Source organism: Lolium perenne, chromosome 3 (assembly GCF_019359855.2).
Source record: "Lolium perenne isolate Kyuss_39 chromosome 3, Kyuss_2.0, whole genome shotgun sequence".
NCBI classification, from domain to species: domain Eukaryota; kingdom Viridiplantae; phylum Streptophyta; class Magnoliopsida; order Poales; family Poaceae; genus Lolium; species Lolium perenne.
This window is the reverse complement of record NC_067246.2, coordinates 297477345-297503266: the sequence shown is the minus strand read 5'-3', so window position 1 is coordinate 297503266 and position 25922 is coordinate 297477345. Positions and strand designations below refer to the sequence as shown.

The following is a 25922-nucleotide window of genomic DNA, read 5'->3' as shown; positions in this document are numbered from 1 at the left end:
TACCAATTAAACCCGGTGAAGATGGATAGATATCCAAGCAATAGCGAGGAGCTAGCACCCGACAATCATCACAAGTCAGATTTGGGCGGACTCCCAATGTGCCCGTCATCTCTAGAGACTCAACAACATCGGATGGATAATTGTGGGGCTCCTACAGTTATGGACAAGAGCCTGATTGAGGGTCAATGCCTCACCTCACATTTATAGGTCTGGATGGTCATCTTGACAGGTCGCCAAAATATGAGGACGAGGAGGCGACAGTGGAGAAATGGAAGGGGCGGTGAGAGGCCGGTAGGTAAGTGAAAGGTGGCAGGGACAATGTAAGTAGGGGAGTAGATATACAGCCTAGTCACCCAATTTAAATCCTCAAGAACACGAATTTAGGTTCTTATTAATTAAAAATAAACTTGTAGTGGCCCCCATCCTTTCAAAAAATTAATAGTACTGTAATAGGCATGAAAGAAACAACAACAACAAGGAATGCCTTCCTATATAAAAGAACTTATTAAGTACCACAACATGTAGACCAGAAAACTGGGTGTACTTTTTTGTCGATGGAATCTACATGTTCTCTCCAAATCTAATCTTGTAGCACTACAATGGACTTACCGAAGTGGGAGAGGTTGCATTTAAATCTCCTAAATCTGATCAAAAGATAATAGTTGTCGTCTGATAGTGGTTTATGTTATAGGTATTTATTTTGAAGCAAATCTTACCAAAACCCTCTAATAAGCATTTAATTACCTAGCCATTTCCACTATACCAGTTGATCTTTTATTTTTTATGGAAATGACCACTTGATCCTTGGGTCCGCAAGTGATACCTATAAAGTGATGACCTGTATATTACGGTGACACTTCAGTAGCTGCTTGCACGCAAGCGTGTGGAGCACTCAACGAGGACAACAATGGTGCCCAGGTGGTGGCTGCAGCTTCTCTGTCTCGCCGGCGGCATACTCCAGGCTCTCGCCCAGACTGACAGCATAGGTTTCATCAGCATAGACTGCGGGCTACCGGGGGAGGGGGGCTACATCGACGACACAACGAAGCTGGCGTACGTCCCTGACACTGGCTTCATCGACTCTGGCACGAACCACAATATCTCGGCCGAGTACCTCCGTCCAATTCAGTCGCGGCGCTCCTACAACCTGCGGAGCTTCCCCGACGGCACGCGCAACTGCTACACGCTCCGCTCCCTGGTGCGGGGTCTCAAGTACCTCGTCCGCGCCAGCTTCACGTATGGCAACTACGACGGGCTCAGCCGGCCGCCGGCGTCGTTCGACCTCCACATCGGCGTCAACTTCTGGACGACGGTGAACATGTGGTCGTGGTCGGACCCGTTGGGCGGCGCGGTGACGGTGGAGGCCATCGTCGTCGTGCCCGACGACATGGTGCAGGTTTGCCTGGTGAACACGGGCGGCGGGACGCCGTTCATCTCGTCGCTGGACCTGAGGCCGCTGAAGATGAAGCTCTACCCGCAGGTGACGGCAGCGCATGGGCTGGTCCTGTACGCCAGGTTAAACGCTGGCCAGGCCAACGTCTCGTACATTGTGAGGTACCCCGATGACCCGCACGACCGCATCTGGCCCCCGTGGTTCGACGCCACGATATGGACGGAGATGTCGACGACGGGCAGGGTGCTCAACGGTGACGAGAAGGACTTCTTCGTGGCCCCCACGGCGGTGATGCAGACGGCGATGACGCCGCGGAACGCCTCCGGGAGCATCGACTTCAGCTGGGACGCAGAGCCCCGGCCAGACGACCCGACCCCAGGGTACATCGCTATCATGCACTTCGTCGAGCTGCAGCTCATCGACACCAACGCGGTTCGCGAGTTCTATGTCAGCATCAACGGCAAGCCCTGGTACTACTCGTCAGGATACACGCCGGTGTACCTCAACAGCGCTGCCGCCTATGATAGTCTGGCCTTTTCGCTCGCTTTCCTTTCCTTTTCTCAACGGCCCACAACCTGAACGCTTTTTTCTCTGATCTGCTCTGCTCTTCTCTTCTCCTACTCCCCTCGAAAATAAAAAACGTACAATACGCAAAGCTGGCCGCCTTTTCATTGCGTACTTGCACACTCCATCCAACCCAACCCAACCACACCTGGCCGGGCAAGCACGTACGAGAGTGCAACCACGGTATGCAAAGCCAATTTTATTTACACGGAAAAGGCAACAAAGCAATTTCATGATCCATGCATGTAATTCAAATACCAACATATTTACTTACCAAAGCCTCCTTGTTGCAACGCATCCAAGAATTTAAAGTCAACTGTACTTACCGGTGTCATATCTACCATCCACTCCATGCTTTCAAATTAGTGCGGCTTTTCACATTTGTTCAACATAAAACTAATAATTGAAATATAAGTGAAACTCTTGTGAAACTAATAATTAACATCACCGGGGTTTGTTTCACAAAATTTTCATGTTTCACTTATGCTTTAGATTTGTTTCGATCATATTTTTGTGAAACCATAAACTTGATACTATCCATGCATGCCGATTATTTTTGTGAGAAGGGGGAAGGCAAGGTGAAGGCCATGAGCACGCCTCCAAGAAGATAACGACGCCCACAAACGTCATCGTGTTTAGCATCAGACAACACCAAGCAGGGTTTTCCCCCCGACCATACACCACCACCCTGAAGCAGCTAGAGCACATGGCGGACGAGGATGAAAGCCGCCAGCTTTAGCCACCACCATCCAGAGGAGAGGAACACCGAGGTTGGAGAAGGCCGTGCCCACCGCCTACATCACCATGCCACAACAACCAGCCAAATCAGGGTCTCAATCCTGTATTCGCCGCCGGGCTCTCGGCCGCGAACCGTGCAACTGCTAGCACCACCACGGTGCCAGGTATCAACAGCAACAACTAGTGCCGCCACGGCGCTGCAGTACCACCCTAGACCCACATGCCCGCCCTGGCCGAAGGCGCAATACGAACCCGAGGCTGTCGGCGAGGCTGCAGGGCCGACCTACCGGAGGAGGCCATGCCCCTCGCCAAAGCCGAGGCACCAAGCTTGCTAAAGAGGACCATGACACCGTGTCGCCGCCAAATCAACACCGAGAAATGCCACCGCTAGCGCGAGGAAGGGGGGGCGTACCTGGGGATAAGGTCCTCGCCGTCGCCCAGGCTTTGCCCGGCGGGTCCTTCGGCAGCGGCGAGGGGCAGGGACTGGAGAGGGGAGGGGGCCATTGGCCGCCAGCGCGGTCGCCTCCCTAACCCTAGGCAAAGCCGGGAGTTTTTCTGCCTTGTTGTTCATTCCAAGAACGTGTTTTTATATGAGAAAATAGTAAGCCTCGTACGGTGCTTTCCTTGCAGCTCATTAATATCACCAGCTGATCCTGGTGAACCAAAAAAGATTGTCAAATCTTCAAATCTCAATATGCTACTCCCTCCGTCCATTAATAGATTTCCGATGATTTGTCTAAATTCGGATGTATCTATGCACTAAAGTGTGTCTAGATACATTTGAATTTAGATAAACTTTTGACATCAAAAAATGGACAGACGTAGTACAACCCTACAACAGTGGCACCTCTTTCCTTGTTCATAGCCATCGGCCTTACATCTCCTCGACATTAATATTATAGGACGATCGGGGAGAAGCCTGCTCGGCAAATGCTCATTGCTGATTCGCTCTCACTGTCTCACAGGTCATTCCGAGTATAAACAGAAGTTAGGATTTGCGGCGTGGACCTTGTTGAGCGTGATCTGATAAAGGGCAATGCGGTCCATCAGTCCATGACGTCAAGTTCACAAGGCAATTATCTATCCTCTACAATGACAATTCTCATTGACTCTTTGTCTTGTTATCTTCAGAAAAATGTTTTCCACTGTGACAAAAGAACGAACGGAAGATCCTCACCCATCCTGTATAATTTTACTAGCAACCGAAACAAGTCGCTCCTAATTGTTGGTGTAAACTTTCTTAAGTCGTAACCTGACACAATTAGCCGTGTCGTCCATGGTTGATCTCGTCTACATGAGATCCTATAAATACGTACGCATGCGCGTCGATCAGTACTTGTCTTATCTTCATGACAGACGACAATATATAAGTGCATTATTCCCGTTTCTATACTGTTATTGCATGTAATACATAGCAACATGTTAGCTAGATGATGTCACCTATCGACAATAAGTTCCATTGATTTAGTACAAAATTATACTAAACCAGCGATACTTAATACAGATTGGAGGGAGTATTTATTTAATTATATGACTAGCATGAACGTTGACTTTGTAAAGTAGGATGACTTTCGTACAAGGTACAAGTTCTTGTGTCACCCTTGTCCTTTTGAGTGTCATATTCTGCCATCTTGGTTAGAACAATGCAAGCACAGTAGAAGATTAAAAGTTTACGAACTTTCACAACAAATTAAGTAGGAGTATAAATAATCCCCAGGAGAGTATATCACAATGCATACTATGCATTTTTATAACGAAAATGTATTAGTATCACGGATATACCAATTAAACCCGGTGAAGATGGATAGATATCCAAGCAATAGCGAGGAGCTAGCACCCGACAATCATCACAAATCAGATTTGGTCGGACTCCCAATGTGCCCGTCATCTCTAGAGACTCAACAACATCGGATGGATAATTGTGGGGCTCCTACAGTTAAGGACAAGAGCCTGATTGAGGGTCTATGCCCCACCTCACATTTATAGGTCTGGATGGTCATGCTGACAGGTCGCCAAAATATGAGGACGAGGAGGCACCAGTGGAGAAATGGAAGGGGCGGTGAGAGGCCGGTAGGTAAGTGAAAGGTGGCCGGAACAATGTAAGGGGAGTAGATATACAGCCTAGTCACCCAATTTAAATCTTCAAGAACACAAATTTAGGTTCTTATAAATTAAAAATAAACTTGTTGTGGCCCCCATCCTTTCAAAAAATTAATAGTACTGTAATAGGCATGAAAAAAACAACAACAAGAAGGAATGTCTTCCTATATAAAAGAACTTATTAAGTACCACAACATGTATACCAGAAAACTGGGAGTACTTTTTTGTCGATGGAATCTACATGTTCTCTCCAAATCTAATCTTGTAGCACTACAATGGACTTACCGAAGTGGGATAGGTTGCATTTAAATCTCCTAAATCTGATCAAAAGATAATAGTTGTTGTTTGATAGTGGTTTATCTTAGTAGGTATTTATTCTGAAGCAAATCTTACCAAAACCCTCTAATAAGCATTTAATTACCTAGCCATTTCCACTATACCAGTTGATCTTTTATTTTTTATGGAAATGACCACTTGATCCTTGGGTCCGCAAGTGATACCTATAAAGTGATGACCTGTATATTACGGTGACACTTCAGTAGCTGCTTGCACGCAAGCGTGTGGAGCACTCAACGAGGACAACAATGGTGCCCAGGTGGTGGCTGCAGCTTCTCTGTCTCGCCGGCGGCATACTCCAGGCTCTCGCCCAGACTGACAGCATAGGTTTCATCAGCATAGACTGCGGGCTACCGGGGGAGGGGGGCTACATCGACGACACAACGAAGCTGGCGTACGTCCCTGACACTGGCTTCATCGACTCTGGCACGAACCACAATATCTCGGCCGAGTACCTCCGTCCAATTCAGTCGCGGCGCTCCTACAACCTGCGGAGCTTCCCCGACGGCACGCGCAACTGCTACACGCTCCGCTCCCTGGTGCGGGGTCTCAAGTACCTCGTCCGCGCCAGCTTCACGTATGGCAACTACGACGGGCTCAGCCGGCCGCCGGCGTCGTTCGACCTCCACATCGGCGTCAACTTCTGGACGACGGTGAACATGTGGTCGTGGTCGGACCCGTTGGGCGGCGCGGTGACGGTGGAGGCCATCGTCGTCGTGCCCGACGACATGGTGCAGGTTTGCCTGGTGAACACGGGCGGCGGGACGCCGTTCATCTCGTCGCTGGACCTGAGGCCGCTGAAGATGAAGCTCTACCCGCAGGTGACGGCAGCGCATGGGCTGGTCCTGTACGCCAGGTTAAACGCTGGCCAGGCCAACGTCTCGTACATTGTGAGGTACCCCGATGACCCGCACGACCGCATCTGGCCCCCGTGGTTCGACGCCACGATATGGACGGAGATGTCGACGACGGGCAGGGTGCTCAACGGTGACGAGAAGGACTTCTTCGTGGCCCCCACGGCGGTGATGCAGACGGCGATGACGCCGCGGAACGCCTCCGGGAGCATCGACTTCAGCTGGGACGCAGAGCCCCGGCCAGACGACCCGACCCCAGGGTACATCGCTATCATGCACTTCGTCGAGCTGCAGCTCATCGACACCAACGCGGTTCGCGAGTTCTATGTCAGCATCAACGGCAAGCCCTGGTACTACTCGTCAGGATACACGCCGGTGTACCTCAACAGCGCTGCCGCCTATGATAGTCTGGCCTTTTCGCTCGCTTTCCTTTCCTTTTCTCAACGGCCCACAACCTGAACGCTTTTTTCTCTGATCTGCTCTGCTCTTCTCTTCTCCTACTCCCCTCGAAAATAAAAAACGTACAATACGCAAAGCTGGCCGCCTTTTCATTGCGTACTTGCACACTCCATCCAACCCAACCCAACCACACCTGGCCGGGCAAGCACGTACGAGAGTGCAACCACGGTATGCAAAGCCAATTTTATTTACACGGAAAAGGCAACAAAGCAATTTCATGATCCATGCATGTAATTCAAATACCAACATATTTACTTACCAAAGCCTCCTTGTTGCAACGCATCCAAGAATTTAAAGTCAACTGTACTTACCGGTGTCATATCTACCATCCACTCCATGCTTTCAAATTAGTGCGGCTTTTCACATTTGTTCAACATAAAACTAATAATTGAAATATAAGTGAAACTCTTGTGAAACTAATAATTAACATCACCGGGGTTTGTTTCACAAAATTTTCGTGTTTCACTTATGCTTTAGATTTGTTTCGATCATATTTTTGTGAAACCATAAACTTGATACTATCCATGCATGCCGATTAATATATTTAATCATAAAATGACCGAATATAGCTCTTCCATCCAAATGCTCCATCTCCGGACGGTCTCTCCAAGTCGCGCTCTGCCGGTTCATGCTTGACGTTGTTGCCGCCGCCGATGACATACCACTGACACCAAATATAGCCATCGGTCCTCATGGTCTCGCCGCCAACCAGGTCACGCTTATCGATTCGTTCATCATTCATCACCCTTGGCGGCATACACCTTGTCACTTTGAGACTTGCCCACGCCGATTACGGTCGTAGCGTCATCGCACACAGTGAGGGATACATCAACGAAACAGAAAGGTCATGGGAACCAGGGTTTTGGTTCCCTAAACCCCCCCCCCCCTCCCCTCAACTAAACCTTTATAATAGTAATAGTACGTGTTTATGTTTCCACGCAAATGTATGAGCTAAAGCGACCTAATGGCGTGGTGGATTTGGGAGCATCAGAACAAGGCGGTCTTCGACAACGGTTAGTCCTCAGTACCCACGTTGGCCGACACGATTAAAGTAGAAGCGAGATCGTGGGGAAACGCGGGAGCATGGGTGCTTATCCAGATTCGCCTTTAGTTAGGGTTTTGTTATATGGCACGGTGTTAGTTCATTAATGGGCTTGTACCATATAACCTTCTTTCCTAATAATGCATCGAAACACAATGCTTTTTTTGCTTTTTCGCTAGAGAAAAAAACTAGTCGGCGCCCCTCGACTTTGTTATCAATTCATTAACCATGGTTCATCCGTCAATTTTAGATGACATGCAAGTTGACAAAAATGAAAATAACCTAACAACAAACTAGTTAATTTCATCTTTGTTATCCTCGTTAAGGGAAAAGATGCCAAAAGTTTAGAAAGGCAATATAGTCATTATGTGAAGGAAGGTGGCGGCGAGGATGTTGCCGCTCTGCGGATCGCAAAGAGGGCTTTATTGTCCTCAGGAGATGAGGGCGGTGTTGAACCGACGACAAGGAATATGCACCGGTGGTGCTCGCCATCCTCGTTGGTGTGATCTCTATTACCATGTCTTCTTTCCGCGATCTCGTCGTAAGCACCTTGCTTCCTGTAAGGTGATTTCTTTTTCTTCCCTTGATTATCATGATATGTATGGTTCCATTTTTCACCACATGTGCAGAAGTATGAGTGTTTGTGTTGTGCACACAATAAAATGATGTGCGGTTCACGTCATCTGGTTTGGGCATGGTTGGTTAATTAATTTGATCCATCTAAAAACGAATCAGCTCCCAAATTACATCTCTCCCTATGCACAAGCACAACGGGCCAAAGCCCAAAGCTAACATCACGACATTGTCTCCTCGATCCCATTCCAGCACGCATACCTCATTAATCTCTCGTCTTCCCGAGACATCTCAACCAAACCCAAAAATTCATCTTTCGTTCCCGAGACATCTCTCCTTTCTTCCTTCCATGAATTCCTCCAACTTCGCCGCCCGCCCCCGCCCCCCGCCAGCAATTCCTCCACGCCGGCCACCGGCCCCGCGCCCGCGCCAAGCCATAGAGGCTGCTGGCGTCAAGGACCTCCGCCCAAGGAGGCGCGGCCGTCGTACGAAGCGTCTGGAGCTGGGCGCCCCTCTCCCGCCGCCTCCCGCACCTGCGCCTTCGACCTACGCTCTCCATTCCCGCGCCTCCCTTCCTGCCTCGACCCACCAGCCGTGGAGGCCATGGCGACGGCCCAAGCAGCAGCAGCAGCAGCGGGAGATGGACGACCTCCTCCACTGCGCCATGGACGTCGACCTCACCCGTCTCCCTTTCGCGAGCTCCCGATCCCATCTCATCTTCCCATCCAGACCTCGGATTTTTTTATCATCTTGCTCATGTTCCTGCACGTTCTTGCAGATAACGAAAAGGAGCTCATGCTTCTATTGCCCCCCCACCGTGTGTGCCAGGCGTCGGATGCGCCGCTGCTCGGCGCGCACCAAGAACGCCATCCCCATCCCAGGTGAGCTCCCTGTCAGTGGTGCTGTCGTGATTCTCGCCCTTCATGTTTATTTATATTCGATGTAATCGTCTTGTGCGTTGCAAAGCTCCGAGTTTTGACATATATAGGGCCTTGGTTTTCATGGGACACTTTTCTGCATTTTGGTACTAGCAATTTTGGAATCGTATTTGTCAAGTAGCTGCATTACTTACATTGTTCCAAGTCTGGACCATATTCTATAGTTTGCACAACATGGCCAGACCTTTTTTTTTCATTCCTTTTCCCACTCTAGATTACCATTGAATGGCAAAAAATTTCAGGGCTCGGGCATAATGTACTCTACTTTTCAGCCTACATGTATTTGATTTATAGTCCCATTATTGGAACACTGACATGGATGGTATTCCACTGCAGACAAAGTGACAAGGAGAGGTGGGGGAGGTGATTGCGTGGATGGCCAACAACAGGGGTGTTGCCTCCTAATACCTTTCACCTCTGCCCTCGCTGCCGTGCGATGGCATGAGCGATGGCCTTTCCGCTACGTCTCCTTAGTTTATGTGAGTTTTTCTTGCTTCTTCCTTTTCTCCTCCACGTGCCCTGCTTCGGTTTCTTATTGTGCGATGATCTCCACCGGATGGTCTCCGTTTTGGTCTTCCAACAGAGTAAAAAAATGCATTTCTATGAGCCTGTGTTTGCCCCAAATTCTTGTTACTCAAATAGGAATATAGCAATTTCGTTGGGAGCTGACATTGCCTTTGTGTTGTCACCTGTGCACTTTATATTTTTATTTGAGATGTAATCGTCTATTGCAAATGCAATGCACCGAGTTTTTTTGACATCAAGCGCATCCATGCTTTTCATGGGAGTTGAATGAGAGCTTCATACTTTTCTGTACTTGGCTGAATATTCCAAATCATATTAGTCAAGTAGCTTGATTACTACTTACACTCTTTGAAAGTAAGAACCATAAATTGTAAGAAAAATCACAAGTCAAAATACCTTTATAAGCTATAGAAAATGAGCCACAAATCCTTGCGTTTTGTTGTCCCAAATTGCATCCAAGCAAAGTCTCCCATTGTTTATTTGTTTGCTGCTGTCTATTTCTTAGACCTAGTGGGTTCATGTTCGCTATGTGTATGAGATGCAGGTTATCTTTGTGGTTGTACGATGGTGGCAACGGTGGCCTCTTCTTGGTCTTAGGGTGTGTTAGCCTGTGTCCCTACATAATGACTTCCCAGCTGAGATATGTTGACCCTATAAAGCTGGGCTCAGATTTTATCATGTGTTTGGTAGCCTCAGGTGACTTCACCCATGCTGATCCAAGATGTTTTTTGCTGGCATGTGTATGTTGAGATATGAGTTATTGCACACAAGTCCAGCTTTCTTACACACAGGACCTTGAATAAAACAGTAAAAAGCAATCAAGTCTTGAGCCATGGTCTCCGCTCGCCTGCACCCATGGTTCACTCGCATGCTTTGGGTCTGGGCTGTGAGACCGTGGGGAGGAGCTGCAGGCTATACAACAGCGTCGGAGCTCTGTGGCCAGCGCTCGGAGCAGCATACGGGAGCCACCGGCGGTGCGTTGTAGGTAGTTCGCAGGACGAAGATGCAGGCGGAGGATCTTGGGACGGAGCTACCGTGCAGGCTGGGTACGGGGAAGGAGAAGGAGGGCACTCAACGAAGTAGGGGCGAGCAGCGCTGGGTGCCCATATCTCGTGAGGGAAAGAGGGGTGCGGGCAGGCTGATTTTCCGGAGGGGTGAGGGAGAAAGGTTTCGGGGCTAGTAGCAAACCTCCATTTGAGCTTTTATACTCAGGCTGGACGAGAGCCGTTTTCGGGGTGAGGTGGGCAGTGCCCAGAGGACTAACACGGGCTAAGACTCAAAATTTTGGGTGTAGTCTGAAAATCTGAGCTCCCCTGACATACAAAACACGAACTTAATGTTTTAGGCGAGCTTCTGCTTCCTCCCTTCTTTATTCCACGTGATTTGTGATACCTGCTGGTTTAGGTTTCAGTGCTCTTGCTCTTGTACAATGTGGCTGGTTGCTCAAAATTGTCTCATGCGCATTACTTGTCCTTCATATTCGTCTATTGATGGAGTTATTATTTTGATTTCAACATATATAGTTGTTTGGTTGCGCTTCCGATCATTTTTTCTAATTGCTCATTCATAGTACTGCCTTGTCCTTTTTGGTCACTCAACACTATGGTTCTGATATGGTAACTTGTGCTCATCCATGGCACTGGCTTGAACCGAAGGTTAGCTTTCAGCTGATGATATACAGATGCAACAACTTTGGTCTTAAGCTTCAAAATAAACCTTTTTATCTTTCATAATGAAAAATTAAATGTGACTATGGTATTTCCTGATGGAGGATATGCTCTTTTTGATTGGTACAAGTGAGAAAAAAGTAGATAAGCTTAGGCTAATTTTGTTTCCCTAAGATCTGGTACACCTGGTGTTTGTCTGTCAAGTTGTGGTGCTATTTAGTACTCCATAGTCATCACTGCTTGTGGAAGTATTTGATTTTTTGTGGGCCAGTTCAGTATGTTATAACTATGTTGCTATGAAATAAAAAATCTTAACATACATAGTTGTTTGCATGTGATTATGCCGGCCGGTGCTTGTAGAATGTATTACCATTTGATTTCCTTATGTTCTAGAACTAATACAATTTAATTTCTTTATGCAAGATCCTTGAGTTGGTTATAATTATATTTCCTTTGGAAAATTTTGATTTTTGAATAACCGAACACTAGTAGCACTACATATATAGGCAACTACAGCATTGCATAAATAGGCAGCAGTAGCACTACATACCCATTTATATGTATTTCTAGTATCTTGCCAATACTAATTGACATGCTATTTTTCCTAAATATATTTTGCAGGTTGCTGTCAGCCTTGAGGCAGCGGCGATGATGGGCGGCAGTGGGTTAAGGGCAGGCAACTTGCTCTGCATGTAGGATGTCAGGACAATGACGGCTGCGGCTGGAAGGTGCTTCCAGCTGCCTTTTCTTTCGTTGACAGTGCTTTCTCTTTTATGTGCATGGTGTTTGCCCTACTCATTAGGTTGCTGGAAGTACTTATTGATTGCAGATGGCATGGTATGCACTCGTTTGTGGTTTATTGGGAGAGTACTATATGGTACTATTAGTTTTGAGAGCGATTGGCAAATAGGTACCACCTTTGTGGTTGTGACGTAGTTTGAAACTAGAGTAAACTCTATCATTTTGGTTTTCTTCAAGTGTTGAGTTCTGTGTTATATTCTTCGAAATGGTTAGATCTATAGGAGTCATTTCTGTACTTTTTCTGTCGCATTGTTGTTGGTTTTGTGGTTTTCTGCCGCTCTAAAATAGGTATGTTCTGCACAGTTGTAGGTTCATTAGTGCTACACAGGTAAGATGCATGATAGCTTGAGATTAGCTTATCTAGTTTTATGATTTGACTTCAACTACACACAACAGTTGAGGTTGAAACATAAAACTGAGCCAACATGTATTTGCTGCTTTGTTCTGAATTATTCCAATGTTTATCACTGGTTTTACTTCTTTGTTATGAATTATTCCAGTGTTTAGCACTGTATTTTTACAATATACAAAATAAAATCAATTTACTGCAGCCAACATTCACATCTGTTTTGGAGTTAAACTCTTAGTTGTGCTTTTGGAAATAATATGCAGATTACCATCTGGAAGTTAAACTTTTAATTGTGATTTTTATCCACTGCTGCTAGTTATTTAAACTATTAATATCCTGGTACTTAGTAAATATGTTACTATTTTTTTGAATCATTTCTGATTATCATACATATGAACATATGAATTCCCCTGTACTATGAAAGGATCAATCTTCTCATGTCCTGTATCTACACTAGATTACTCATACTGAGATGATATTTCTGGTACCAAATTGTTCCTTCAGGTAGCAGTAGTAACATAGCTACCCTCTCGTACTCTTTGCATCTTTGAAGGATCTCTCTGGACTCTTTTACCCATTCTCTTCATTGCTTTAAGCGTTGATCGTAGCAAAAATCTAGCTACTTGTTGGTCTTGATCTATCCTTGATTTATCTGCCTTGCCTGAATGTGTAGTGCTTTCAATGCTCAGATTAAGTCAGCCTGAGGCCATGAGCTGAGCTGGCACCTTGTTTTGATATCACAGTTAGAAAATATATTGCTCATGTCTTGTTGTTGCACATGTAGCCCAATCCGATTCATTAACATAATGATCTGACCAGTTCTCGTTCATTTCTTCTTTTTACTAACATTTCTCATTGACTTATTCTACTTCATCACACGTAAGGTTTAGACATGCAATCACACATGTAGTTGATACTACCGGATTTTGATTTGTAATTGATACTAGCTGCTGGATAATGTTTACGCTACTGAAAAATATCTCCTCTTGATTACTATTTGATACTAGATGCCTTTAACTCTTGTGTCCAATGAGGAATCAATGACCAAATGCATCTCACCATGGACACTGCTGTGCAACATCTCCAGGTTGTGCATGCAAGAATCAAGAACCGACGACAGGAGGAGCTGTGGTTGGCGTACCTCTACCTTGAGGAGGAAGGATGAATCGACCCGGTGCTTGTGCTCCATCGCAAGTGGTACTGGTGTGGCACCCTTGTTGCCAAGGGTCACCATCGATGCCCCGGTCACCGACAGCTTGTGTCACCGGAGAGAACAACGCCGTCTTTTCCACCGCTGCCACAGCATATCGCTGTTTGAACGGGGACGACCATGACATCGTCAAGAAGGTGTGAGCACTTTATGCTATATTGCATATTATAGTAAGAGAAGTTTCAGAGTATATTACTTGCTACATTCCAAAATTACATTTGCTCACAGGATTAATAATTTTTTTCTAGTTTGCACAGCCACCTATTCCTGCTCTTTTCTACCGTGCTAAGCATTTCCCATTTTTCTTCAGTCTGTAGTTTACTTTATGCTGGATAGAGAGAGAATATATCATGTACACAATACAAGGTGTTTAGATCGTAATACTAGCTTTGCTCATGCAACACTTGACATTGTCCTTATACTTTATTTTGTCCTAGGATTTACATGATTACATCCTTACTATTTATTTTTGGACTGGTGCTTCATGGTTAGATTATAAAGGTGTGGGCTTTGAGCATTCCTTTACATGTTGATGCATACAAAATTTTGTGTTTGATCTGCATTTTCACCAGAATACAAGTTGCATTGTCCACTATTTGATGCTCACTTAAGTTATGCATGGGTGAAGTACTTGTGCAGTTCATGCGTCTTTCATCAATTGTGTCTGAATGAACAAAAGTTGATATTTTAGGGTACTGGAGGAAAAAGTATCTACTGCTGCACCTTCAATGATGAGAACTTCAAATGTATGTGTTACAGTAAACTAGACCTTATCATGCTATGCACGCTTCAAATGTCATGATAGCTGATGATTGCATATCATTTAATGTTCTTAGTGGTTCATACTGGACGTTCTACTTGACTGCTTACTTCTTGCGTGGATATTCTTAACTTCTGTAGGTGAGATGCATCTATTTTGTTGCAAAGCACCTGATGGATCTATCTTTGTATGGAGTAGCTATTTAAAACCTGATCCAACCTGGTTGTTGTGTTGTTGATTATCCATGCTTATAAATAGTAGTACATCATCCATAATTCTGTAGTGTTGCATCATATTTTAGAGTTACGAGCTTGGCTAGGTACTGATGTGGTGAAATACAAATTTTATGTTGGATAGCTGACCGTATCATTTTACTTGATTCTTGGAGTTAAAACATCCCCTGTTCTGTTTGATCTAGTAAGTCTTGTAAAGAACACATCGTATACTACGCGAGCTATATTTTTCTATCTACTCAGAATGAAGCATGAATTTTTTGATTATGTACCTTACGCAAGTGATCTACTGATTCTAGCGTCCAATGATTATGTATTAGCTCTATCTCATCACACCCCCCACTGAGTTCGGTTCTGTATTTTGCATGGAAAAACTCACTGGTTTTTATTGCCCTCTTCTAGAATTTGACGATTCAGTTTTTTTGGATGAAAATGGTGCCATGCAGATGATGAGATACGAGTTTATAGGTAATTTGTCTCTTGAGGAAATTGTATGATTTCATTCTCTTTTTCACCTTGGAGATCTCACGCCTCCCTCAATGATTCTTTTACATTCTTAGTGCTCCTTGTTTTACTTTTGGTTTAATGGGCCAGAGATGAGATGATGAATGATATTAATATCCCTAATGGTTTGATTGGCTGATATGATGGCATAAATACTAAACGAATCTTATCATCTCATTTTCACGAGAAAACAATTGTTTTTTTGCTTGCCTTATATATCTTTGCCAATTATATATTCTTTCCTGTTGCTATATTTGGAGGAGCATTGTTAATGTAGATCTATGCGAACACCTTGGATATCTTATGCATGAGAAGTATTTTCTTTTTAAAAAACTTTTATTGAGATTTCTCCATGCTGAAGTTGTTCACTTTAGGATCTGAAAGTTCTCTGATTATTTAGTTATTGTGTGTAGCTACATTTCTCTATTGTTTCGATCTGATTTTTTAAGAAACATTGATAGCACATCAAGTGAATGAATGCATATTTCTTAATATTTCCTGTTCAAAAGCATTGATGTTAATTAATGAAACTACTACTACTACTATACTTACTAAATGTACATGTTCAGATTTCTGAAGTTTAGGACTGATGTGGTGCTTGCTTACATTGTACCAGCTTAGGAGGAATGGTGGTACAGGCAGTGGCAGTGATGGGCGTGAGCGGTTGGTTCATGACCGCCAACAACTTGCTCTTACTCAGCTCAGACGATGCTGGGTATGAGAACGCATATGGCAAACCACTAGGTGACTCCTGCCCCTTCTCTTCTCTGTTAAAAAATCACTTCATTACCTCTGTAGGTTGTTGGTAGCTCGATGATGGCTAGTTGAACCTGTATTTTGCAGCCATCTATTTATCTAGTGACGCATCTCCTGTCCATGACCTGAATAATTAATTGATGTTTTGTAGTCATGCACGTTACTTGTGCATGCGACGATGGAGTTGTTATTTAGATCTTGACATACATAGTTATAGTTTGCTTGTGATTCCGCCGCTGCTTGTGTAATGTACAAACGTATACACTCTTTTGACGAATGCATTCTTCTGTTCTGGAACTTGTACACTAACATCCATTGATTGTGACTAGCATGCTTTAGTTATAGATCAAGTTGATGATCCTTTAGGTGTCCTCAAAATGAAGTCCAGTTGTTAATTTTTGGTTCCGAAAGAGGAACGTAGCATCTAATTATTCATCCTAGTTTCATGCTTTTTGCTGCACCCTCACATAAAAAGCCTTTCCCTTTAAGGCTTGTTCAGTTTCAGCTGATTTGAGGGGGATTGGGGTGTATCGAGCTGGTGTTTTAAATCCCTAGCCAGGGGTTTAACCGAACAAGGCCTTAGTGGGGAATGCGACGCGTGTGCTCTACTGTCAAAACCTTTAATGGTTCTACACAATATGGAATTCTTTCCAAGACGGCTAGCTTGTTATCTGGTGACAGTAATTGCTCTAGTTACTGGACCTGACTTGTATTACTTCAGTTTTTCTTGCTAGTCCTTTTCATACCCATGGCAAGATTCTAAAAGATTGATGTGCGTGTTTATCGACTCAAGTCTATCCACTGCAGCTAGTTGTTGGAGCAGAATGGAGGCACTAGGTTCTGGTTTAAAAATCTCCATGTTTAATTAGTACGTCAGCCACACTAAGATATCAATTTGGACTTGTTTTGATGTATATTCTGGACGTCTATTCTATATTTGCTTTTCCACAAAGTTAATCATTTTCTATGATCACCTTTTTTCTAGTGAACGAATGATCTATGTGCATGGTGTGTGAGATCTATTAGTTTCTACATTAGACATAACAAACTGATTTTGTCTCGGTTTGGCAGGGCAGAAGGTGATATCTTAACTGCGGTGCTGGAGCATTTGAATGTGCAGCTGGCATCCCATCCATGTGAAGATGGAGGGCATAGACGGGATGCTGGACTGGGTGAGGGTGCTCGCCTAGAGTGTCTCGGAAGAAGGCACCATGGCCGCTGGATTGGCAGATTGGTACTTCATGGCAGTGCGGGAGGCGGTGGCCAGGAAGACGGTTTGGCACGCATCGGTGATGAATGGCCAGTTCTTGCAGGTGATTCCGGTACTTATAGAACCTGTTATTGAAAAATGTTTTGAAATATTTCTATTGAATCATCGCATATGTATACATTAAGAATTGAATCGTTGCATATGGACGAGGCGAGCTTCTTCTTCGACTAGTGCATATTGTAGATTTCCTGCTGTTTATGTTCTGGAAAGATCCAGTGTGCTTTTATATCCGTGTGTGTTGCGTTGCTTCAGGTTGAAGGTTGAGGTGCTGATCTGGGCATGAGCATTTTATCCATATTATCCCTGATCTATTCGGTTCAAGTTTCAATGAAACCCAATCTAGTTATTTTCGGTTTGTTCATATTTGTGTGTTCTAGAGAAATAGAGAACACCAGAAAACTAGCTTTAGATATTCATGTGGTTCAGTTCAACAAGAATGTAGATTGATTACTCAAGTCATCAATTCTTCCGGCAGGCAGCATAACATGTTATTCTTGACGGTTTCAAGCATCCGAGATGAGCTTAGTTTCTTGCTCTGCCAAGTATTACTCTTCCAGTGTTAGGAGCAACTTTGGAGTCATTACCACCTATTAGATTAGAACCATTTATTTGTACCTCGGAAGATACAAACAACTGTGACTGCATATTTAGTAATTAGACTAAATAAAAAAATGGAGATGCGTGTATGAATTTTTATATCATTCTCCATAAAATGTTTGTATCCAATATTTGGCAAACAAGTACCAACTTTATGGTTGCGTTGTAGGTTGGAACCCGAGTCATCGGTTGTTTGGGTTTTTTTGAAGTACTGATTTCTGTGCTAGAATCTTGGAGATGGTATAGCTCTATAGGTCTCCTTTCTGTATTTGTGGTTTTATATTTTCGTAGGTTTTGTTGTTTTATACAAGATTCAAATGGTGCTAGCTCATCTAAGGCTGTTTTTTTTTTTGCATGCTTTGGTACTTCTTAAATCACAAGTTTAGTCTTTCTTTAACTTGGTTTTCGTCAGGATTATTACTTAAAACTGTAGTTTCTAGGATCTTGGTTTACTGTCTAGTCACACTGACTTCAATCCAAAGAATAATTACTGGTCTAACGTTTCATATACTCCCTCCGATCCAAATTAATTGACTGAACTTTGTGTAGTTACGGATGAATCTAGACGTGTTTGTTAACTAGACACATTTGTAACTAGATAAAGTTAAGTCAATTAATATGAATCGAAGGGAGTAGAAGAAATGTTGGTCGCATGATAGAAGCTGGACAGTCAAGGCCAGTTTAAGTTTGAGATGATTCAGCTACAAATATGATGCATTATCCGCAAGAAGGATTGGCTATATAAATAACATCAACAAATATGGGAAGAAAAAAATACGTGTAGGCAGTTCCTTTTTTTGTGTACAAAAGTGCTATCATCTTACACATCTCTTGATCATCTTACACATATGTTGATCATTGTAAGGACAAGCCAGAACAACAACATATGCTTTCATGTCCTTTAATGTTGTGTCTTGTTGCATTCGGTGGGTATCATTATTGTCCATGCCGAAGTGCTGCTTGTTGAAACATCTAGGTGGAATTACTTCTAATTTTGAATGCGGAATATCTTTCTATGAAGACAAATTGTGCTCTCTCTCTCATAGGTTAAAACATAAAGCCAAAGTCAAAACAAGTACATAGTTTTCTGTAAATGTTCAGTCACAGGTGAATAGAGGTGTACTATGTCAAGAATAGGAAGTGACTATGCCAGGAGTATTGCCAGGTAGTTAGGATCATATGGCACTTTGACTAGGTAGTGTTTTCTTTCATCTTCAGAGCTACTGCTTGTACCTACTTTTTTGAGCAACCCAGATCATCTCATGCTTCTTCTGTACTTCGACAGTTTGACTAGCTAGTAGCTAGTGCTTTTTCATGGATGCGTGAACTTGGGTGCTTCTTTTCTGCAAGTTGTGCTTCTAGGTTAGTTTTCATCAAATTTAACCTTACGATGAGCCTGAGTTGCCTGCTCTTGCTCAAGTCCTTAACTTGAGCTTCTCTATTTGTTATTGTCTTGAGGGCTATTGTGTACATGATTGATGTTGATATATTCAATTGGAATGCAGGACCAACTCGATTAGAAGATTTTCTAATGTATTTTCATGGTAGATATTGTTGAGAAAATTCTGACCATGGTAGAGGCTGCTGATGAGAAGACGATGATCATGGTGGAACCTGATAATATCGACACATGTTTCCAGAGGCTGGCAGTGAGCTATACTCCTGATCGTCTGGCCGTCAAGCCTCGTTCGAGCATTGGTGGCTGGACGAGATGCTAGATGGAGCCGTCTACGGGTTGCCATGGCGCTCATGTAGGGGATGCTTGTTTGGCCAAGCCGGCCAGAATTGCTTTTTTAACTTGATGGATGTTATGTGATGTTGGTCAAGCTAGATGTGTGTTCATCGTCAGCTCTCCAAGACTATTTTTGATGTATGGTATTTTGAGATGGGCATGATAGTAGCTAGCTATGATTGGTGTTGTGTTGTGTTCTTGCGGCAACCTCGAATCAATATCTGATCGGTCGATGTGTAGGAAGCTAGATAGCTTATGCATGGTGGGTTGATTAACACACATGAATGCATGAATGCTTATGTGTGGTAGATTAACATGAATGCAAATAACCAGAATAACAAGCAGAACGCTGTATCTAACATGTATGTTGGCTCGTGTATTCATATATATACAGAAATAAATCCAGAATTTCAGTTTGCTGGTCTATCTATGCTAGATTGTAGCATACGTACCTGATGAAACCGATTCTTTGATATTTTGTTGCTCAAAACCATTACTCCCTCAATTCCGATAAATAAGGTGTTCTTGTTTGCCGTGTTTTTTCTTCGACTAAAATTTTCTCAATATATGTAAAGATTGTTGGTATAAAATTAGAATCAATAGAAATTGTTTTTCAATACGAATACAACGATACTAATTGCGTACAATATAATCAAGATTTTGTTGCTCAATTTTTTAGGGTCAAAGTTTGTCCTTGCAAAGCGTGTGCGGATTATTCAGAAATGTGTATTGAAAATTTAAATTCACCGAAGCAGGAAAACTTAACATATTTATTGAAGAAAATAAAGCAAAAGCAGGAAGGACGACTGATGTGTTCATCCAACGTAGCCGCGCATTAAGTAACCATCGGGAATAAACATAGTGGGTTGATACCAAGGATATGTGTGGGTGCAAGAGAGTTAAGCAAATGACGACTTGTGTCATTTCCCTTGAGATACGAAACATTTTCTCCCACCTTTTGAGGAAGAAGCGGGTGACCATCAATAGTAGCAATTAAATAGCGTGGGTATGAGCAAGAGAGTTAAGATGATATCCATGTCATCAATCCGTGTCAGTAGTCATCTACACCGTTCAACCTCACCAGATCGCTGGTTCCATCCAACCTCACCGGGCTAGCAGCAATGGGAGAACCGAAAACTGCCTTTTCCCTGCGGACTTCTCCTCCCGTCTATAAATATGAGATGTGGTGCATCTAACGCGTGCGTCGCGTGTGACTTAGACTTAGACTCTTGCTCGGCGAGGAGATGAGATGAGAATAAGGGCCATGGCCGAATATGCAGAGGTACTTGGCGAGGCGATTCGATCGGCGGCCTCATCCGTGATACAGGTAAACCATCGCTCTATTTCTTTGTTTGAATTGGTTTCGGTGACCCATTCTCCGTACGTCACAACGAAGCTGGCGTACGTCCCTGACACCGGCTTCATCGACTCCGGCACGAACCACAATATCTCGGCCGAGTACCTCCGTCCAATTCAGTCGCGGCGCTCCTACAACCTTCGGAGCTTCCCCGACGGCACGCGCAACTGCTACACGCTCCGCTCGCTGGTGCGGGGTCTCAAGTACCTCGTCCGCGCCAGCTTCACGTACGGCAACTACGACGGGCTCAGCCGGCCGCCGGCGTCGTTCGACCTCCACATCGGCGTCAACTTCTGGACGACGGTGAACATGTGGTCGTGGTCGGACCCATTGGGCGGCGCGGTGACGGTGGAGGCCATCGTCGTCGTGCCGGACGACATGGTGCAGGTGTGCCTGGTGAACACGGGCGGCGGGACGCCGTTCATCTCGTCGCTGGACCTGAGGCCGCTGAAGATGAAGCTCTACCCTCAGGTGACGGCAGCGCAGGGGATGGTCCTGTACGCCAGGTTAAACGCTGGCCAGGCCAACGTCCCGTACATTGTCACGTACCCCGGCGACCCGCACGACTCGCACATGCAACGGTGACGAGAAGGACTTCGTTCCACGCGCGCCCGCGGAAGCCGTCCCCTCCTTTCCAGCTGTACGGATTCACCGATCGGACCGACCTTTCCATATTGTCTCGAAACGGTCACTACGGGCGGTGTCTCTACGTGGTAAGGACAATAGTAATAATATCTTTACATTTTTGAAGATATAAAAGAGGCATTATATTGTGTCTCTACAGTAAATAAATGCAAAGAAACCATGTGAAAAGCAATACTCGAACTCATGACCTTAGTGATTAAGACTTATTCCATTAACCATCTCACCCTTTCACAAGTATATGTTGATACTTGGAACAAATTTCTAATTAGTATTGACCACCAGGAAGTAGTAGCTCCTCTTGAATCCGACAGCATCACGGCGTGGTGTCGGTGGTGGTGGAGAAATCTGGCGGAGCTTCGCTAAGCGTGCGGGATGTGGTGGAGGAGAGAGGCCGCTAGGGTTTGGGAGAGGGGGGCGCCGGCCACTAAGGGGTGCGGCCACCTTGGTGGTTCTTGAGGTGGCCGGCCCCCTCCCCTTGGCCCTCATTATATAGGTGGAACACCCAAGAGTTGGTCTACAAGTCTTCGAATAAGACCCCAAACCAAAACCTTCCATAACACATGAAACCTACCCAAGCTAGGATTCCCACTAGAGGTGGGAATCCCACCTTCCTTGGGAGGGGGTGGCCGGCCCCCCTTGGGGAGTCCACTTGGGACTCCTCCCCCTTAGGGTTGGCTGGCCATGGGAAGTGGAGTCCCACCGGGACTCCGCCTTCCTTGGTGGTTTCTTCTGGACTTTTCTAGAACCTTCTAGAACCTTCCGGATCATTTTAATTCACATAAAATGACTTCCTATATATGAATCTTATTCTCCGGACCATTCCGGGACTCCTCGTGATGTCCGGGATCTCATCCGGGACTCCGAACAAATATTCGAACTCCATTCCATATTCAAGTTCTACCATTTCAACATCCAACTTTAAGTGTGTCACCCTACGGTTCGTGAACTATGCGGACATGGTTTAGTACTCACTCCGACCAATAACCAATAGCGGGATCTGGAGATCCATAATGGCTCCCACATATTCAACGATGACTTTAGTGATCGAATGAACCATTCACATACGATACCAATTCCCTTTGTCACGCGATATTTTACTTGTCCGAGGTTTGATCATCGGTATCACTCTATACCTTGTTCAACCTCGTCTCCTGACAAGTACTCTTTACTCGTACCGTGGTATGTGGTCTCTTATGAACTTATTCATATGCTTGCAAGACATTAGACGACATTCCACCGAGAGGGCCCAGAGTATATCTATCCGTCATCGGGATGGACAAATCCCACTGTTGATCCATATGCCTCAACTCATACTTTCCGGATACTTAATCCCACCTTTATAACCACCCATTTACGCAGTGGCGTTTGGTGTAATCAAAGTACCTTTCCGGTATAAGTGATTTACATGATCTCATGGTCATAAGGACTAGGTAACTATGTATCGAAAGCTTATAGCAAATAACTTAATGACGAGATCTTATGCTACGCTTAATTGGGTGTGTCCATTACATCATTCATACAATGATATAACCTTGTTATTAATAACATCCAATGTTCATGATTATGAAACTAATCATCCATTAATCAACAAGCTAGTTAAGAGGCATACTAGGGACTCTTTGTTGTCTACACATCACACATGTACTAATGTTTCGGTTAATACAATTATAGCATGATATATAAACATTTATCATAAACATAAAGATATAAATAATAACCACTTTATTATTGCCTCTAGGGCATATCTCCTTCAAGGGCCCACCAATACCTTGTGGCACCACCTCCGCCTCGTCAAATAATTTCACCACGCGAAGACGGATCTGAGATCCGACCTTAAGAGACACCACAACTCATAGAAACCTCACCTCCTAAAAGGATTTGGAGGGGAACTTGAAGAATCTAGGGTATCATCCTCGCTGCTACACAAATCGTTGGAGGCCAAGGCATCATTCCCATAATCATCAACCAATGTATCTTCATCATCATCACCATTCCCATCTCGTTCACTCTCATACTATTGTAATTCCAATTGCTATTGTGGATTTGCACTTGTACTCATCCATACGCCTATGATGATGCTGTTGATTGCTTCCATGAGTAAGTAGTTTACCTTGTTTTGGGGTAGATGGAGAAACCCTGGCAATATTATGGTATGAGCTAAAGATAATGATTTATAACTTTGGTTCATGATTCTATGTTGATTTTCTCTCTATATATTGTATGAAGTCGACCATGTAATATTTTGCTTTGGTACTAGAGAGGGAATTACCTTTATACATGTGGTAGTATGTACGGTGCTAAGTGACATAACATGTCGGCGCGCTATTCATATGGTCAAGGGGAAAAGGAGATATTCACTAAGCTCATATCAATATACATGGGGAAACCCTTAATTTTGAGGGATCGGGGTAGCTTGCTTACGAATCATTGTAGTGGTTATTCAGAATGAAATATCAGATGGCTTGTCTGTGATTTTTTTTATGGAGCTCTCCCCACACATGTTATGAATAAAGGCATAGATTTATCCTAATCATATTTAATACCAATGCTAGAGCTGGATCCTACATTTCCGAGGACATTTCATCTTACTATAGTTTCTTTTTTATTTACATCATGATTGTCTTTATGTTTAATTTACTTTTGTTAGCATTACTTTACATACAAAACAAATCTACTTAAAACACTCTTACTTGGGATCAAGGGCAGCTTTCAAGTATCATTTGATAGATAGTGACGATGGTGCATAAAGATCTTAAGAAAATAGATCTGCTTGGTTCAATACTCTTACTTTTAAAACTAGCTAGCTACAATATACACGTGCACTTGCAGTCATCACTGACCTAGGTAGTTTGGGTTGCGGGTTGTCAGTTTGTGCAGCATTGCAGCTCGACAGCAAGCGGTCGTATGTCAGGGATGCGGCCCTGGAAGTAGGTGATCTTGGTTGACCGCGTAGGTCGTGGTGGAGTAGCGGCAAGTAGGAGCGGAAGCTCCGAGTGTTCGACAACCTCGAGGGGCTTGACCTTGTGTCGTGTGGGTGTGGAGGTGTCTCTCGATGTTGGTTGGCGGCATATCGGGCTTCACTTCTGGTGTATGAACTTGTGGATGTATTCTTCTTCACCTTTGTGGGAGCGTCCTGGATTTGCTCCTCCCATAACAGGCATGGCTCCTTCTCTTCGGTACAGGTGTGAGTTTGGCTAGTTTTGTCCAGTGGGCTACTGTCGGTCGTGTTGGTGGGGTTTGCGTCCTTTTGTGGCCTCCGATGTGCTATCAACAAGAGTGGGCACAACCTTGTTGTGTTGGTGTTTGAGTGGCCTTGGCCTAGTTTGTAACAATTTTTGCCCGGTTTTCATCTAATTAACTAGACACTTTTTTTCCTAATTAATGGATAAGATATTTTTTGCCTTTGTTTAAAAAAACTACCAAAATAATAATTAAGAACGTGCATTTTATTTTTTGAGAATACACCATGAAAGGTGCATTAATCATATAGAAGAAGAGGCTAAGACAACTGAGACAACACCAAGAAGTCTACAAATCCACACCCCACACGAGACATTGCCGAGCGGCAAACAACACACCCTCTACAAGCCCAACATCCTTCCACGAATGTCGAGGAGAAGGGAGCACGTGGTTCTGGACCGCGTCACAAACCGAGGACACCACCGAAGCTCGACCTCAACTCCAAGGCAACCTAGACCAACGTACCTTCCTTCATGCGCCTAGAGGGAGTCGGTGAGAAGAAGGTAGGGTCTTGATATACTCGGGAAAGACGTCGACCACGATGCGTCTTCCATGCATATATTGCGCCCCTGAAGCCAACGCCTTGGGCGGCGGCCAACACCTGCAACACCACACGCCCCTAGTCTCTGAATGCCGGATCAGCCCCTCCCAGTGGCCTCGATGACGTCTTCAACAAGATAGCGACACCGTGGCGCCGCCTCCGCCTTGTCCAATAGACGGGACCTAGGGTTTCCCTGGGCCAGTAAGAAGGGAGAAGGCAAGGTGAAGGCCATGAGCACGCCTCCAAGAAGATAACGACGCCCCCAAATGTTGCCATATTTAGCATCAGACAACACCAAGCAAGGCTTTCCCCCGACCATACACCACCACCCTGAAGTAGCCAGAGCACGTGGCGGACGAGGATGAAAGCCGCCGGCTTTAGCCACCACCATCCAGAGGAGAGGAACACTGAGGTTGGAGAAGGCCGTGCCCACCGCCTACATCACCATGCCACAACAACCGGCCAGATCGGGGTCTCAATCCCGTATCCGCCGCCGGGCTCTCGATCGCCAACCGTGCGGCTTCTAGCACCACCACGGTGCCAGGTAGCAACAACAATAGCTAGTGCTGCCACGACGCTGCAGTACCACCCTAGACCCACATGCCCGCCCTGGCCGAAGGCGCAAGACGAACCCGAGGCTGCCGGCGAGGCTGCAGGGCCGACCTACCGGAGGAGGCCACGCCCCTCGCCAACGCCGAGGCACCAAGCTTGCTAAAGAGGACCACGACACCGCGTCGC

At 44.9% G+C, this 25922-nt stretch overlaps 4 protein-coding genes and 1 non-coding gene across 16 annotated transcripts; all 5 read left to right on the top strand.

Annotated features, from left to right (window-relative positions):
- Nucleotides 1-879: 879 nt before the first annotated feature.
- On the top strand, nt 880-1972 carry LOC127340173 (probable LRR receptor-like serine/threonine-protein kinase At1g51880). Its single transcript, XM_051365947.2, has one exon. The coding sequence runs from the start codon at nt 908-910 to the stop codon at nt 1970-1972; it is 1065 nt and encodes a 354-aa protein (XP_051221907.1). The 5' UTR covers nt 880-907.
- A 3379-nt stretch (nt 1973-5351) lies between these two features.
- On the top strand, nt 5352-6444 carry LOC127340174 (probable LRR receptor-like serine/threonine-protein kinase At1g51880). Its single transcript, XM_051365948.2, has one exon. It carries the CDS (start codon nt 5380-5382, stop codon nt 6442-6444), a length of 1065 nt encoding a protein of 354 aa, XP_051221908.1. The 5' UTR covers nt 5352-5379.
- Nucleotides 6445-8291: 1847 nt separating this feature from the next.
- On the top strand, nt 8292-19748 carry LOC127345064 (uncharacterized). 12 transcript variants are annotated; one of them, XR_007878400.2, is made up of 10 exons: nt 8294-8940; nt 9334-9476; nt 11811-11917; nt 13427-13686; nt 14241-14295; nt 14945-15010; nt 15663-15790; nt 16874-17115; nt 18955-19031; nt 19175-19748. XR_007878400.2 is itself a non-coding variant. In XM_071828570.1 (7 exons), the coding sequence occupies exons 4-7, from the start codon at nt 13670-13672 to the stop codon at nt 19225-19227; spliced, it is 444 nt and encodes a 147-aa protein (XP_071684671.1). In that variant the 5' UTR covers nt 8292-8940; nt 9334-9476; nt 11811-11917; nt 13427-13669; the 3' UTR covers nt 19228-19748. The 12 variants fall into 12 exon arrangements, 2 of the variants coding, with proteins under 2 accessions (XP_071684671.1, XP_071684672.1); XR_011756155.1 differs by lacking the exon at nt 18955-19031 and adding an exon at nt 14386-14449; XR_011756157.1 differs by lacking the exon at nt 18955-19031 and having other exon boundaries at nt 16879-17115.
- On the top strand, nt 15137-15221 carry LOC127346306 (small nucleolar RNA Z102/R77). The gene has a single exon (XR_007879471.1). It is a non-coding gene; the product is annotated as a small nucleolar RNA Z102/R77 (small nucleolar RNA).
- Nucleotides 19749-20665: 917 nt separating the features above from the next.
- On the top strand, nt 20666-21343 carry LOC139838220 (probable LRR receptor-like serine/threonine-protein kinase At1g51880). The gene has a single exon (XM_071827603.1). The coding sequence runs from the start codon at nt 20666-20668 to the stop codon at nt 21341-21343; it is 678 nt and encodes a 225-aa protein (XP_071683704.1).
- The last annotated feature ends 4579 nt before the right edge of the window (nt 21344-25922 follow it).

Bases quoted from the DNA above. Each gene is read 5' to 3' on its own strand.
- LOC127340173 (XM_051365947.2), top strand. From the start codon at position 908: ATGGTGCCCAGGTGGTGGCTGCAGCTTCTCTGTCTCGCCGGCGGCATA.
- LOC127340174 (XM_051365948.2), top strand. From the start codon at position 5,380: ATGGTGCCCAGGTGGTGGCTGCAGCTTCTCTGTCTCGCCGGCGGCATA.
- LOC127345064 (XM_071828570.1), top strand. The intron at 15,791-16,878 runs GTGACTCCTGCC...TTGGCAGGGCAG, and splicing joins CGCATATGGCAAACCACTAG to AAGGTGATATCTTAACTGCG. The intron at 17,125-19,174 runs GTACTTATAGAA...ATTGGAATGCAG, and splicing joins AGTTCTTGCAGGTGATTCCG to GACCAACTCGATTAGAAGAT.
- LOC139838220 (XM_071827603.1), top strand. From the start codon at position 20,666: ATGGCCGAATATGCAGAGGTACTTGGCGAGGCGATTCGATCGGCGGCC.